Source organism: Thamnophis elegans, chromosome 12, assembly GCF_009769535.1.
Source record: "Thamnophis elegans isolate rThaEle1 chromosome 12, rThaEle1.pri, whole genome shotgun sequence".
NCBI classification, from domain to species: Eukaryota; Metazoa; Chordata; class Lepidosauria; order Squamata; family Colubridae; genus Thamnophis; species Thamnophis elegans.
Window position 1 is genome coordinate 31,533,592 of NC_045552.1, and position 16,003 is coordinate 31,549,594.

General features: G+C 44.2%; 2 protein-coding genes across 4 annotated transcripts in view; both read right to left on the bottom strand.

Moving 5' to 3' along the window:
• Positions 1-2,641: 2,641 nt before the first annotated feature.
• On the bottom strand, positions 2,642-4,288 carry LSM10 (LSM10, U7 small nuclear RNA associated). The gene has a single exon (XM_032228027.1). It carries the CDS (start codon positions 3,400-3,402, stop codon positions 3,025-3,027), a length of 378 nt encoding a protein of 125 aa, XP_032083918.1. The 5' UTR covers positions 3,403-4,288; the 3' UTR covers positions 2,642-3,024.
• Positions 4,289-6,804: 2,516 nt separating this feature from the next.
• Positions 6,805-16,003, bottom strand: part of OSCP1 (organic solute carrier partner 1) — a 37,106-nt gene continuing 27,907 nt past the window's right edge. For 2 of the 3 annotated variants that reach the window (XM_032228134.1, XM_032228133.1), the window contains exons 3-10: positions 14,167-14,334; positions 13,210-13,290; positions 12,750-12,853; positions 12,275-12,403; positions 12,117-12,186; positions 11,541-11,680; positions 11,310-11,373; positions 6,805-7,139 (exon numbers count right to left, since the gene is read on the bottom strand). In XM_032228134.1, the coding sequence (XP_032084025.1) occupies positions 7,023-7,139; positions 11,310-11,373; positions 11,541-11,680; positions 12,117-12,186; positions 12,275-12,403; positions 12,750-12,853; positions 13,210-13,290; positions 14,167-14,334 (873 nt within the window). In that variant the 3' untranslated portion in view covers positions 6,805-7,022. Of the gene's footprint in view, positions 7,140-11,309; positions 11,374-11,518; positions 11,681-12,116; positions 12,187-12,274; positions 12,404-12,749; positions 12,854-13,209; positions 13,291-14,166; positions 14,335-16,003 lie in introns of all 3 variants that reach the window. The other variant, XR_004256281.1, reaches the window with a different exon arrangement.

The window sequence follows — 16,003 nt, forward strand, 5'->3', positions numbered from 1 at the left end:
AGATCAGGGGTAGTCAACCTTTTTATACCTACCACCCACTTTTTTATGTTAGTAGTAAAATTTTCTAACCGCCCACCGGTTCCACAGTAATGGTGATTTATAAAGTAGTGAAGTAACTTTACTTTATAAAATTTATAAAGCAGTTACAGCAAATCCCTACCGCTCACCATGAAAGCTAGTGGGTGGTAGAAACCAGGTTGACTACCACTGGTTTAAATGGTGTCATTGACACAATGGGCATGAATTTGGGCAGACTCTGTGAGACCGTGGAGGACGGGGGACTAGCGTCTGTGGTCCATGGGGCTGTGAAGAGTCAGACATAACTTAGCGACTGAACAACAAGGGAATACCATGAGTGAGGGAATGACTTGAAGGATGCCCCAAATAATGCTAGCTTTCACTCTAGGAAGGCCATAAAACTACAATTTTCATTCCAAGAATAATCTATATTTCCATGCCAGCAACTTACCATATTTTTCAGAGTATAAGACACACCTTTTTTCCTCAAAAGAGGCTGAAAATCTGGGTGCGTCATACACCGAATACAGCATTTTTTGCCTCCTGAAACCCCGCCCCTTCACCAAAATGGCCATGCATAGCCTTTAGGAGGCTTTCCTGGGGGCTGGGGAGGGCAGAAATGAGGAAGAAATGGGCCAGTTTTTGCCCCCCCAGCCCCCGGGAGCATCCTATAAGCTTCTTAATGCCCCCTTTTTTGACAAAAAACTGGCCTGTTTTCACCAAAATGGGCCATTTTTTGCTTGTTTTTGACCCCCACAGCCCCAGAAACACTACAAAAAGGGCTATTCATGCCCCTTTTCTTGAAAAAAATGGGCCTGTTTTCACGAAAAATGGGCCGTTTTGGGGAGGTTTGCAGAGTGCAAAACCTTTTTAAAAACTTGCCTCTTCAAAACCTTGAACTTATACTCTGAAAAATATGGTATATCTATTTGCATACCCACAATTCTGTAAACTTCCATTTCCTGATTAATCAATTCAGTAAAAATTTTCATATTTAAAGCTGATTTTGCAAAGCCATTTTCAGGCCCACATACATATCAATACCACCATCATAAAAATCTTAGCTTTTAAAAAATTAATGGAGATTTAGAGCCAGATCCCCTATTGGCTATGCTTTCAGTTGCTTAGCAATTATGAAAGGAACACATTATGCAGCAGCCTGCCTATACAATATACAATGCCAGACTTAGCTAAATATGACTACAGGAGTCAACTTAATTTTTAGATTAGGTGCAAGAAGAGGAAAAAAGGAATGGCTGAAGAAATGAAGGTATCTGGCATTTTGGGAGAAATGACCTTGCTATTGTTGAATTTGTGAAATTCAGAAGAGGAGAAATTTCTTCTAACTTGTATAATTGGAAAAGTGGATTTGATACATTATGAGAAAAGACAGGTTGGGTCCAATAGTATCCAGGAAGGATGAAAAATCTTACAAAACGAGACATTGAAGTAATCCATGTTTTTGCTCCCAAGAGGTTGCAGGGAGGCCTACTAGACCCAAAATGGGATGCGGGGGTGGGGGGATGCCGCCCATGCATGCGCAGGGTGCACGGGGGGGGGGGGAGTTGAACACACGTTGCATTATGGGTGCAGGTGTGTGCTGTTGCACACACGCTGTTGCACACACGTGCTGTTGTACATGCGAGCACTTTCGGCATGTGATGACAAAAAGGTTAGCCATCACTGGCACAGGGTTAGACTAGAACAAGGCTGTCAAACACATGCATCTGTTTGGGGACAGGTGCATAGATGTTCCATTTATATTTCTGCAAATGTAATGTTCTGGCTGGTGGGTGCTCAAATAGCAAAGAACAGGAAGATGGATCTAACTCTGCTCACTCCAGGAGTTTGATTCTGAGCGGCTTAAGGTTGATCCAGTCTTCCAGCCTTCTGAGGTCAGTAAAATGACAATCCAGATTGTTGGGGGCAATATGCTGATTCTGTAAACCGCTATGAAGCGGTATAGAAGTCTAAATGCTATTGCCATCAGCCAATGAGCACTCAGGATACGCACCTCTTCAAAATATGCAGCTGGGATTTGGGAGGTGTGCACAATGCAGCCATCTGCAACCTATGCTTAGCCATCAACCCCTTTGCAGTGTAGGTATGCAGGGGCACCTAGGCACTGTTGCAGGCAGTTCTAAACCAAGCAAGTTTCAATAACTCATAGTTTGCAAGCAAAATTTTCACCCCCGTATTTCCTCCAGCAACCTACTATGCTGTTTAGTTGACAAAATGTAACAAAGCGTAACTCAGGTTAACAAAATATAATAGTCTAACAAATTATGGCCTAATAGAATGGTATTCATATAACAATTACAGTCACCCACTACCATCCGTTTTTGCCAGGACTAGTGTGTTGCATAACCCAGCCTTCACATATTATGCAGGAACAAGGGCATGGTTTTGTTGACAGAGCCACATTATTTTTAGGCAGTTTTCCACAAGCCAGGAACCATAAAGGGGATTAGAAGTAATGTGAAGAACAACCAGCCTTGGAATCCAGGGCTGTTTCATTTTTGTGCGTCTGGGTTTTCCCCAGATAAAAGAGACATTTTGCTTACCATCCTTTACTTATTTTGTAAACTGAACAAATACAAAAAACTCCAGGAATTCCAACCTATTAGGTGCAAAATAAATTTTTATTTCTGACTAGATTACTGTAATCCAAAATCATCAACCATACGGAGCCGGGATCCCAAAGAGTACACCCTACTTCAACAGGCAGTCTGGATTTTAAAGCTTCAAAGTTTATCCTTGGGGAGGGGGAAGCAGTTCAGGGTGGAGACAAACTATGACGAGAAAAGCCCCTGAAAATAGGGTCCTTGGGGGTAGGCAGGGGTCTATATTCCGGCAAAGGAACGTCCTCATCCGATTCCTCTGTGAACCGCCGAGCGGGGGAAGCAGCCACGGCCTTCCCAAGCGAGCGACGGGTCTTACCGGACACATTTCTCCGGAAGCGAGCAGATTTCCAGCTCTAGCTTCACCGCGTGCCCGCCGGAACGGTCACTTGGCCGCTGGCTTCGGCCAAAGGAACTCGGTCCTGCCCTTGCCTCGGCCGCCGAAGGTGCGGACACGGTGGATGAGCTGCAGCTGCTGCTCGATGGTGGCCCGGATGTCCACCTCGTCGGGAATGTGGACGTAGCGGACGTTCCTGCCGGTGATGAAGAGGTCCTGCAGCCGGCAGGCGCGGCCGTGGCGGTCGGTGAAGGTGGCCTCGCCCAGGCGGACGTTCATGAAGGCGTCCACGTTGACAATGCGGCCCACGGCCACGCTCTCGTCACGCAGCTCCACGGTGGTGACGCGGCTGTGCAAGCCCTGCAAGAGCAGCACCAGGCTGTTCTCCGCGATTGTGCGCTCCTTCACCGAGTGGCTGATCTCCATGGCGGCCCGGAACGCGGCTCATCCGGAAGACCCCGGGGCCGCATCCAACGCTCCTCCGGCGGACGGCCGCGCCTACCTGCCCCGCTCGCCTCGGAAGGCAGACCCGCGACGGCCCGGCCGGCTTCGCCTCAGCGACGATAGAGAGTTTGGTCGCCCGCGCAGCGAGGCCCCGCCTCCAAAGCTGCCAATGCCATTGGCCGGCCAGAGCCCGCCCGCCCGTGTTGGAGCGATGCCATTAGCTCGCTGCGTGGAGCGAGCACCAATGGCTTCACCGGATGTTCCGCCCCGGAAGCGGAGTTTGCCGCCTCCGGCTCCCCCCCCCCTTCATCCTCCTCGCGGCAGCCTAGCTCAGCCGCTGGCGGCCGTTTCACCGCGAATGCGCCGACTGAACTATTCCTTCCGGGTCACGTGCAGGATGGATGAGGCAGGGCCGATCAGTGATTTCTGAAGTGGCTTCAGACGCAGCGAAATGCAGTTCGGGAGCGAGGAAAGGAAGGGACGGAGAACCAGATGCTCAGGGACGGATTAGGTGGCGCCTGGCTCAACTGCGAGAAGGATTTTGTCCTGATGCAGCCTTTCCCGGTTGGCGGCACTGTGTGTATGTGGAGGTTGTGCGAGGGAGGGGCGCGGGCACCCATCGCTCGCGCCGCCCGGTTCGGAATGGGCTGGGATTGGGGACCCCCGTCCTAATGGACAGCCACTTAAATGCGAGGCAGGGGTGGTTTTACCTGCCAAAAAGGCCAGCACGGTCCTAGGCTGCATGATGAGAGGAGGGATAGCTTCAAGATCATGAGAAATGTTAGCACAGGTACTCCTCGATTTATGACCACAAGTTGCTAAGATTGTTGTGTTTTGCCCCATTTTGCCATCTTTCTTGCCAGTTGTTAAGTGAATCATTGCAGTTGTTAAGTTTAATAACATGATTGTTAAGTTAATCTGGCTTCCCCATTGACTTTGCTTGTCAGAAGATCACAAAAGGGGATCAAATTACCCTGGGATACTGCAACTGTCATAAATACAAGTCAGCTGCTAAGCATCTGAATTTTGATCAAGGAGATGGTGCAGTGGTCATAAGTGTGAAAACAGGTCACTTTTTTCGGTGCTGTTATAACTTTGAAGTCATTAAATGTACTGTTGTGAGTTGAGGACTACCTGTACTGCTTTTTATACCACACTGGTAAGATCACACTTGGAATACAGGTAGTCCTCAAGTTGTGAATGTAATGGAACCTGCCCATTCCATTCGTAACCTGAGGATACCTGGGAGTGAATCTTATATCTTGAACGGAATCACTCCCTCCTTTAGCCCACACATTTGCTAATTGAACGTGAGGCTCATTAAGTGCACAAGGTATTTTAGGGTGAGGAAGGCCATGGGGACCTGCAGATGTCCTCCCCCACACCAGCCTGCCATGCAGGGCATGTCAGGGCATCACATATCGAGGCGAGGCCAGCCATCACGTGTTGAGGCAAGTGGCTAGAAGTGTTGAGGCAAGGCTGGGTGTGTCAGGGTGAGCAGCCAGGAGTGTTGAGGCAAGGCTGGGCAAGGAGAGCAGGTGGGCAAGGTGAAAAAAAGGAATGGCGGGAGGGGAGGGGCAAAGCGGGGCCGGGCATATGAGGCCAGGCCTGGCAAGGCAGGCAAATGTGCCATGCATGCCCAGAGGGAGCACCCAGCTGGGCCAGGATGAGGTACCAAGGGCCAGCCTAAGGACCTTGAGTTTGACTGCGACACCCCTCTGTATTGGATTGAAATGGACACTATTCAGCCGGTTTACTGAATCCGTGCAAACTGATTGAACCCCACCACTGGGAGAGAACAGAGGGGAGGAACAGAAATGGAAAGTTAACTCGGAAACCTTTGGGTGCAAACTTTCAGATCTGGCTTTGTTGTACTGTAACTACTTGGCTTTTAGTAAAAGTATTCCTTTCACACAAATGGAGTCAATGGTTTTTCTTTCCTAAGAACCCAAGTTGGGGCAGGTGTGACACTGTCACAAAAGAAAGGAAGTCACCTATTCTCCAAAACACTGGAGGGCAGGAGAAGCAGCAATGGATAGAAGCTCATCAAAGGGAAATTCAACTTGGAAATGAGAAATTTCTTGAAGTTAAAACTATTTACCAATGGAATGACTTCCCTCCTGAAGTTGTGAGTGTTCCATCACTGCAGGTTTTCAATAAGAGATTAGACAACCATTTGTCTGAAATGATATAGGGTCTCCTGCCTTGAGCAATGGGTTGGACTAGAAGACCTCCAACATCCCTTCCAACTCTTATTCTGTTATTTCTGCTCTGGCCCTTCTGTTGGCACCCAGAGCATTTATCCATTCATGCTGACTGAGCCGCAAGCAGTCTCCCTTGCACCCATATAAATGTAAACATGGAGGAAGGCTCTGCCTATCTTCTGGCCTACTTATGCAACAACCTTCCCCCCTCCCCCCAACTGTATTATGTATAGGGCGACATAGATGGAACTGGTTTTCAGAGGAGCAGTGCATATTGGTGTGCACAGCGGACAGCTTTGGGTGATGATTGCAGAAGCTGGCTTTTAGTCTTTTCTGTGACTCAGCAGCATTGCAAAACACAGGCAGAATCCATGGCCAGATAGATGGAGCTGATGCACAGCTGATCGGCTGGATCACCTTGGATCAAAGTAGGCAGCCCTACCTTACCCGTCGTCCTGGAGACCAAGATTGCCTGCATGGGATGTCTTAGGCCAGCATTAGGCCAGTAAGAGCCGCAGTGGTTAGAGTGCGATACTGCAGGCTAATTCTGCTGAACATTGGCTGCCAGCAGTTTGGCAGACTGAATCTCACCAGGCGCAGGACTCAGATTGTTGGGGGCAATATGTTGACTCTAAAGCGCTTAAGAGAAGCACTGTAAAATGGTATATAAGTCTAAGTGCTATTGCTATTACATGAAAACACCACTTACACCCTGGGACACTTAAAGCCATTTTTGAGTCCCTTTAGTAGTGAACTAATGATGTCCTTGGCAGAGTAACTTTGTACCCTGGCACGGTGGCCATTTTATGTGTTTTCTTCCCATCTTCTGAATTAGCATGAACGCTTATGTAAATTGTACTGAGCTTTACTGCACCTCACAAAGAGGGTAGGCAGCCAGGTTTTAAATGTGGGTCAATTTCAGGGCAACGAGTGGTGGATTCTCTGCCCTTTTTTCCCCTTCTACCCTCAGTTATCCACTGGCAAGAAAAGCAGCCACCAGTCACTCCTAAATTTGGAGTGGAGTTTGGGGGGAGGCTCAGATTTTGTTTTTTGTTGTGGGACCACAGATTATTTTTGGTACTGATGATCGTGTGAAACACAACCATAACTTCATTTGCCTGAAATGCCTTGGGTGTAACAGCTGAAAAAAATAAGGCTGTCCTAGAGTTTATTATGGGGCTCCAATATAATTTTAGTTTTGGTTTATTATATTATGTGAACTCTAACCAACTATATGATACCAAGATGAAATATACATCTAGGAGAGTCAAGTGTCCTAACAAAAAATGGATAACTTAAGAATCCATTCTGTTCTATCTGACTGACATCTTCTAACATCACGTTGGGTGTCCTAACATTCCTTTGCATTAAAGCTGTATGGCTCTTCAAAGCTGAGGGTTAGAGTTTATCCATCATCGCCAACAAGTCACATTCTTTGCTGTTTGTCTCATTGTGCTGTTCCGACATCTCAAATTCCCCCATGATACGATCTAGCTCCTCGTTCCGTTGCTGGTCCTGTTTCAATAAATGTTGCAAGTAAGTATTCATGTAAGAACAGAAGTGTAGACAAAATATAATATTACCCTAAGACAGTATGAATGGAAGTGTATGAATTCAAAACATCTCATTTGAACAAAACAGCTCTTTAAAAAATCAATCCACTCTTAAGAACCACAGTGGTGCAGTGGTTAGAGTACAGTACTGCAGACTACTTCTGCTGACTGCCGGCTGCCTGCAATTTGGCAGATCGAATCTCACAAGGGGTTGACTCAGCTTTTCGTCCTTCCGAGGACCGTAAAATGAGGACCCAGATTGTTGGGGGCAATGTGCTGACTCTTATAAACAGCTTAGCAAAGGCTGTAAAGCACTGAAGCAGTATATGTCTAAATGCTATTGCTAATGCTATTAAGCTGATACTTATATTCAGTCTTATTAATTTTCAGCCTTAATTTCCTTTAATTTCAAGCTGTTAATATTTATCTCTATTTTCAGCTGAGGATTTTCCTCTATTCACAATACCCTTCTATTTACAGTATTGGTGAAGAATAATGTAAGATTAGTGTATTTTGATAGTTTCAAGATGTTCTCTATAAAATATGGCCTAGAAGATTAATTAGATGCATTCACACTTGGCTGAATGATCATATCCAGAGAGCTCACTATTTTTGGCTAAAAACAACAGTTATATGATAATCTGTGAAATAAGCTGTAGAAAATCCTGCACTGAGCACTTAAGCTAACCTTTAAGAATTTTTCCAACTTTATACTATAACCGTGATGGTGAACCTATGGCACATGGAGCCATATTTGTCCGCATGGCAGCCCTCAGTTCTGGTGTGAATCAGCCAGCTGATTTTTGGCTGTTTTCACCCTCCCCAGGCTTCAGGAAAGCCTCCAGAACCTGGGGAGGGTGAAAATCCCCCCTCCCCCATGCAGGAGGGTCATGTGCATGTGGGGGGGGGGGTCACCTGCCTACACAGTTGCATGGGTACGTGTGCACACGGGCACAATTTTTAGAAAAAGGTTTACCATCACTGTACTATAACATTTCGTCTTTTCTTTTGTCAGCTAAATACAGTTTCTTTAGCCATTCCTCACAACATTTGTTTCCAGATTCCTTTAATCCTGGAAGCTTTTTCTAAATTCATGCTTGTTTCCTAAAGCCCAGAACAGAATCCAAGTCTCCCAAGTAAGATCTAAACTGTCAATGTTAGGGGATTATTATGACCTGGCTGCAACATTTGCGAATTCAGTTCAAGACCTTTTTAGCTGTTGCATCGCTCTGTTTGTTAATGTTGAATTAGCCAGAAACAGTTTGTCACATATCCATACATTCTGTGTAGGAGATTATCTGAATTATTATCACCTATCTTGATATAATTTACAAATCTGGTAAGCTTCCATTCCATCCCCTAGGCCACAAAAGAGCCATTTGGACCCGTTTCCCACAGAAAAAGAGAGAGAGAAATGAAAGAGAAAATGAGAAAGGGAAAAGAGAGGGAAACAAATCAGAGAGAGAAGGGGGAGAGAAAGGAAGAGAAAGGAAGGGAAAGAAAGGAAGGAAGGGAAAGAAAGAAAGAAAGAAAGAAAGAAACTTTCTCAGACCTATGACAAAAACAATGGCAAGCTAGATCTCTTGCCAAAAAAACTGCAGTTTGCCAGAAGGCACAAATTGAATCCAAGTCTGATTTTTTTAAGAAAGTAACAGAGATGGCAAAAAATGCATCTGAAAATAATATTATTTATCATTTTGGATAATGTATTATATTGTCAAACTCAACAGAAATCAAAATATATATGCTATAGCTGTTAGTACAAACTTGCCAGCTTCTATCAACTTAAAGTTCACTATGAAAAGGTTACAGAGAAGCAATTTCCCGCCATTAATAACTTTATTTTGGATTTGCTATTGTATTCAATGAGAAAGAAAGAAAAAGAAAGGAGGAACGGGAAGAAAGGTTAGGTTAGGTTTATTGGACTTATATGCCGCCCTTCTCCCAAAGGACTCAGGGTGGCGTACAACATAAAAACACATATTACAAAAGTTGAAAGATTAAATAGAATATCCAAAAAACCCTATAGACATTTACAAAGCGAAGGTTGGAGACCGGACAATAGTTGGCTAAAGAGGCTGGGTCCAGGGAAGGCTTCTTAAGGAGGGGCCTCACCACTGCCTCCTTCAAGGTGGGAAAGAACCCCTCTCTCAATGAAGCGTTGGTAATCACCTGGAGCCAGCCTCATGTCACCTCCCGGGAAGCCAAAACTAATCAAGAGGGACACGGGTCCAGCACACAAGTGGCAGCACTGAGTCTCCCCATAATCCTGTCCATGCCCTCGGGGGTCACAGGGTCAAACTCATCCCAGATACACTCCACAAGATTCATCCCCGTCGACTCGCCCGAATCTACCCAGTCAGAGTCCAAGCCTGTCCGAATCTGAGCAATTTTATCCTGCAGATACTGAGCAAATTCCTCAGCCCTACCCTGCAAGAGGTCTTCCCCAGTTCCTTGATTAAGTAAGGAGCAGGTCACCCTAAAGAGGGCAGCTGGGCAGTTATCTGAGGACGCAATAAGAGCGGAAAAATGTTGCCGTTTTGCCGCTTTATCGCCAGTAAGATTTAATATGAATTCTTATTGAAGGAAGGAAAGGAAGAAAGAAAGGAAGAAAGAAAAAGGAAAGGAAAGAAGAAGAGAGAGGGAGAGGAAAGAGAAAAACAGACATGAGAGGGGTGGGTGGAGGGAGAGAGAAAGACCCATTTCCCACAGAAAACACCGAGAGCCATGAAACCTGGGTAGGTGTGGCTGGGGGGGTGTCATGTGACTGGGTGGGAGTGATGCTGAGTTGACATGTGCACTCATATTTTCAGCGAACTGGTGGAATTATTTGAAACCCACCACTGATTATATCCACAGCAATCTCTTAGCCTAAGGGACTGGTCTTCTGCTACCTCCTTCCAGCACCTCAGGATGCAACTTGTCAGGAATGTGTTATGACATCACATAAATTCTTCTGTATTTACAGTATGTCAGACATCAGAATGTACATGTGGATGTGGATATTTTGGCATTGCTGTGGCTTGCTATGAATGCTGGTCAGTTCCTGAAGACTAAAGATTTGTTTAGGAAACAAGGTCAATCTTTTTCTATGTCAGGGGTGTCAAACTCAAGGCTTGCGGGCCGGATCCAGCCTGCAGGGTGCTTAGATCTGGCCTGTGGGGCCACCCAAGAAAGAGCAAAGGACTGGCCCACGGTGCCTCTGCCAGTGAAAATGGAGCTCAGGAGGGCCGCATGCATTCTTCCCGAGTTCCATTTTTGCTGGCAGAGGGCTGTAGGAGGCCATCGTAGCCGAAAACAGGGCCTCGATGAGTGACACTGAGCTGGCCAGGCCACCCCAGCTCCCCCAGGGTCAAACATAACCCTGATGCAGCCCTCAATGAAATCAAATTTGACACCCCTGCTCTATGTCTTTATCAATCTGGAGCTACACTTCCTACCCCCATTTCCTTGATTGTTTTAGGAGTCTTTACTTCCATTTCCTCTATGTCTTCTTTGTGCTTTTCCAATTCATCCATAATGGATTCTTAACACTTCTCATTTTCCTTTTCACAGAAATGGATTATTTGTGTGTGTGCTTTTAATATTTTGTTTTTCATGATCTATTCCAGACCTATTAATCTGATAGGATTTTGAGCCATGGTCTGCTACCTTCCTTTAATCTGCCTTATTATTAAAACAAGCTTCTGGAAGTCCTAGCTACATGACTGACCTCCCTCAGTTTTTCCTCTCCCACTTTTCTTAAAAGCCATGGAGAAGGTGGCTCCATGACTATGAGTTATAATGACTTATTTTGTTTGGAAACAATGTTATATTTCGTTGAATGTTGGTCACAGGAACAACCAATCAGGACTGGCTTTGGTCTGCATATGGGTCCATGGAAGCTTCTAACTATTTTGCACAGAAAATATTTGTTCAGACTAATCCGCAAATAACAGTAGAGTATTTCTTATGAATGTGTTCTGTCTAAAAATCATCTTGTTTTTGTATATTTATTAACTGGAACAAAAACATTAAGAGGGATATGTCACTTAAAAGCTTACATATGCAAATTGAAGTTGGTCCAGTTAAAAGAAAACCTGTGTTACTCATTTTTTTAAAGAAATAATAAGATGCAGCAACAAATGTCTACCTGGTCTGCATGGATATTGAGAACTTGATAGGATAACTCCTCTGGATGAGTCAGGGCAGCGTGTCTTAAGAGATCAGAATAAATACAATTGATTAATCTCCATGTATTGACTTTTTATCACTAACTCACATACTCAGGAGAATGACCCCTGATATTTCAAAGGCCAAGGGTAACTGGATATATGGAAGACCCACCACCATTGTTACTACCATTTAAAGCCAAGTATCATACTCTTCCTCCTCATCAGTGGTGAAAAGATTCAGATGAAAACCACCCTCTTTGACTAGGGGCTTCTTGATCTCCAAGCCACCCATCAGCCTGGCTAATAAATCCAGCTCTTCTTTAGCAAGAGGGTTGGGAGCAGTGTTCTCCTGCATTGACAACAAAATTTCTAAGAGTTATGGAAAGAAACACGTAAGTTACACAATCTGATCTAATGTGAAATGTTATTGGTGCTAATTATTGGTTTCCCAATTTCTCCTATCTGGAAACCAGTAGGCTTGAAATACCACTCTCCCCCCACCCCCCTTTCATTTAGTAAGTAGCCCTGGAGCAAAGCAGAATCCATTTTAACAGTAGTTGCAATGGATATAGTCAGATCCCAACAGAAGGAAAGAAACATGAAATCAAACTTTAAACAGTTCTGCAGAATACGCTGAACAAATAGCTTCTACACAGAGTGTCTGTTCCAGTGTAGTAACCCAGGGATTTAGGATATTAATCCTGAAACAAACAAATGAACAAAATGAAATGGGAAGCAAACAGATCCTTGTTCTGTGTTTCTGAGGGTAAATCAAAGACACTGACCTTAACACGAGATGCCAAGTTTTTGGTGGCCCCTGATACATCTGTCTCTACAGGCCGGCTGATGCTGTATCTAGAGATTAATTTAATTTAGGTACATAAGAGCCATAGAGGAAAGTTGCTGAAACTCCCAAACTGAAATGCTGCCTACCATGACTTACATGTTTGTTCCCAGTCTAATGACTCTGTCTCCATGAAGGTCAAAAGAGCCTTCCCGATACGGAAGAACATAATTTCCTCCACTGCTGAACTCGATCCTCTGAATTTCATCTTCTTTATTGTTATAAAGTCTGTAACATTGTAAAATGTAAATACCATTTCCTTTTTTCTTTAGATTTTTTTTTTTTAGATTTAAAGTTTATTTATATGCCGACCTTTTCCCTGGGGGGACTCAGGGCGGCTTACAACTTAAAAGGGGGGGGGAGACAAACTTTTAACATATAAGACATTCTTGTACAATAGATAGGAAAGTTTGGGGACTAAAAAATTCACTCATCAACCCAACCTTGTAAAGACCTGTTATCCCCAAAAGACACCTTGTAGTATGAAGCTGGGGATCCACATCCATTTGGACTGGTGATCAGCACCTGATCCAGTGAAGGAAAGTTTAGGAAAAAGGCAAGTCAAAGGATTCACCTGATGAGTCCAGGGATCTCTGTCCCCCAAGGAACTGAACTTGAGGTTGGCAGCACAAAATGGCCATTGGAATTCTGCACTTTATCTTTTAAGAGAATGGAAACCTATAAAGAAATACCAAGACTTGTCAATAAAGCTGTTTCACTTGGAAATCACCTATGGTAAACATTTTAGCAATAGCAATAGAATAATATAGACATATATACCACTTCATAGTGCTTTTACAGCCTTCTCTAAGCAGTTTAAAGAGTCAGCATATTGCCCCCAACAATCTGGGTCCTCATTTTACCCACCTCGGAAGGATGGAAGGCTGAGTCAACCTTGAGCCGGTGAGATTTGAACTGCCGAATTGCAGCTAGCAGTCAGCTGAAGTAGCCTGCAGTTCTGTACTCTAACCATTGTGCCACCTCGGCTCTTTTTACCATTATCACCCCATAGAAGTAATGTGTAACATGCCAACCCTGATATGTATATCCTGGAAAAAGATGAGCAGCGTTTGGCGGATGAGCTGAAGTTCCCCAGCAGAGAGCAAGACGTAGGTCTAGGGAAAAGAATCAGAAGCGACATCTGATGAGTTCTCAGTTCTTCTTGCCCATTTTCAAGCCAAGTATTTTATATGGCTGCATATCTGTCACCAGATTATTATCATATTTATTTTGGTGATAGGTTGTAGGATCCCACTTTTAAGCCAAATCTCTCCGTTCCAATGATCAGATGAAAATCTAGATGCAGGTGCATCATGCTTATACGGTTTAGAATTAATTTCATAATTCAGTGGTGGGTTCCAGAGCGCGCACATGGATCATACTGTCCAGCGATGCCTCCGCAATGCTCCAGCTGTTCGCAGAGCGTCACGTAGGCACTGTACGCGCCATGCGCGGAAGCACTGATGACTTTAAAGGACAGGTAAGGAGCTCGGACGGGTGGGTGGGCCCTCCGGGCAGGCTCCAGTACCCCTGTACCAGGGTGTACTGCCTGCAACCACCACTATCACAATCCATTTAAAAGATATGATGGACCTGTTTGATCTTTCACTGATGGTGTATCACTGAACCATCACTGTTCATTCTATGCCCTGGCTCTCATACAATATATTTAACTACAGTATAGTTAACTAAAATATAGTAATTTATTTAATTTTCCGAGACTTTTGGATGGGCATGAGAGACTAAAGCATAAACAAACTGTATCATATAGGTATGCATAATGGGCAAGGTTAAAACTGTAGATGGTTACTTAGGAATTTTAGGATGTCATGAATGCAGCTCATCTGCAGTTCACTTGTTCCTTCCATTAATTTTATTCCCAGAAAGCTAAATCTACTGTTGATAAAGCTATAATTCTTTCTATAATTTACTTTGCCTTTTATTCTTTTATACTTTTTCTGTACAAAAGATAGAAGGTACAGCATTCATACATCAATGAACTTGCGCATGGTAACATCAATTTGGTTCAGAATTTTGTGTGATTCATAGACAAAATCCTTAATTGCATCCAGATGGTTGAAAGTGATGAGCAGAAGGTCCTTGGGTCGAGGGCAGAGGAGAACTTGGTACTTGAAAGCCATAGTCATTAGATCATAAAGCTACAGAAGAACCAAGAGATATCAGTTAATCATAGAGGCCAGATCAGCGTGGCAGCATTTATAAAGTTACTTATGTTTTGCTAGAACACAATAACTGACTTAGCATCTCATTTTAATACAGCTAGCAGGATTTTACTTGAAGAATATCAATGATCCTGGTTAGCTTTCAGTGCAATGTTTGTTAAAATGCAGGAAATACATTCATGCCCAGGACCTACCAACAATATATTGCACATTATTTACTTAAATGTACATGGTGATGGTTAGAATTAAAAATATTAAGATATACAGATAGTCCTTGACTTACAACAGTTCATTTAGTGACTATTCAAAATTACGACGACATTGAAAAAAGTGACATGACCATTTTACATATGAGCGTTGCAGCATTCCCATGCTCACATGATCAAAATTTGGATACTTGGCAACTGGCATGAATTTATGACAGCTGCAGTGCAGTGGTGGGTTCTGTGTGGTATGGCCTGGTACGAGCCGTACTGGAATGATGTTTTGGTGGGGCCACCCACCCGCGTTCCTTATCTCTTTTTGAGGGAAATGGGCCAACTGCAAATGTGAGCACAGCGTACTGCGCCTGCGCAACCTTGCTGAGAAGCTGGGGCATCACAGGGTGATGGCGTGTGCAGCGTGCATGGCCGAGGTGGACGTCCAGCCCTGTCGCAGCGTACTGGTTGCGACAGGATCTGGAACCCACCACTGCTGCAGTGTCCCAGGATCCTGCGATCACCTTTTGAGACCTTCTGACAAGCAAAATCAATGGGGAAGCCAGATTCGCTTAACAACCATGTTACCACAAGTGGGATTCAACCGTCTCTCACCGGTTCTCCTGAACCATTAGTTAATTGCTTATGCAGTTTGGAGAACCGTATAAAAGTAAAGTGCAAGAGAGGGTTTTTTTCCCCTCCCCCTTCAGTTAATAACTCCACTTAACCGTTGCAGCTGGAATGCAGCCCATACACACTGAATCAGGTCAATTAACAACAGAAACTGAAAGGGTTAGGGCAAGGAAACCCATCAATCACCCATCTAAGGATGGGATTAACCCCTTCCCTTCAGGAAGGACAAGATTACAAACATTTTGATTATAAAGAGTATTAAGTAACACTTCTGTGATGAGCTGATACTCCCTGGAGTTTCCCAAGACCTTTTATAGCTGCTGCAGTGTTGGCTACTTCTTGTTTCTTCCTGGGGGAAAAGATACAGGAGGGGACAAGGATGCAGCTTGATCATACAGGGCGTGAATTTAGTGCATGTGTCGTCCAACCAGCTGTATTGCTTCTGCTGTGAAGCACCCAATTTAGAACATAGAGAACATAGAATAATAGTTAATGGCTTTAGTTAAGGGTTAATGGCTTTTGCCAGCACACCCAGGCTTTCAATTAGCTTGAGCAGCTGCTCTTAGTTTCCCTTTCAGCTGCTGCATTTGCTTTGGGTTGACTTTTTTAAAAAAGGGGAATGGCTGTTTTAAGTTTTCTGCATTGTTTTAGTGGTGCCAGCACTGTTCTTTTGGGGTGTACTTCCCTCACTCTTTTTGAAAGCCTCTAGTCATGGAGCACCCACAACTTCTTTTTTTTTTTTTAATATAATTTTTATTAAACATTATTACCTTTAAAAAACAGAAAAAAACAATACAGCGACATAAATACAACAA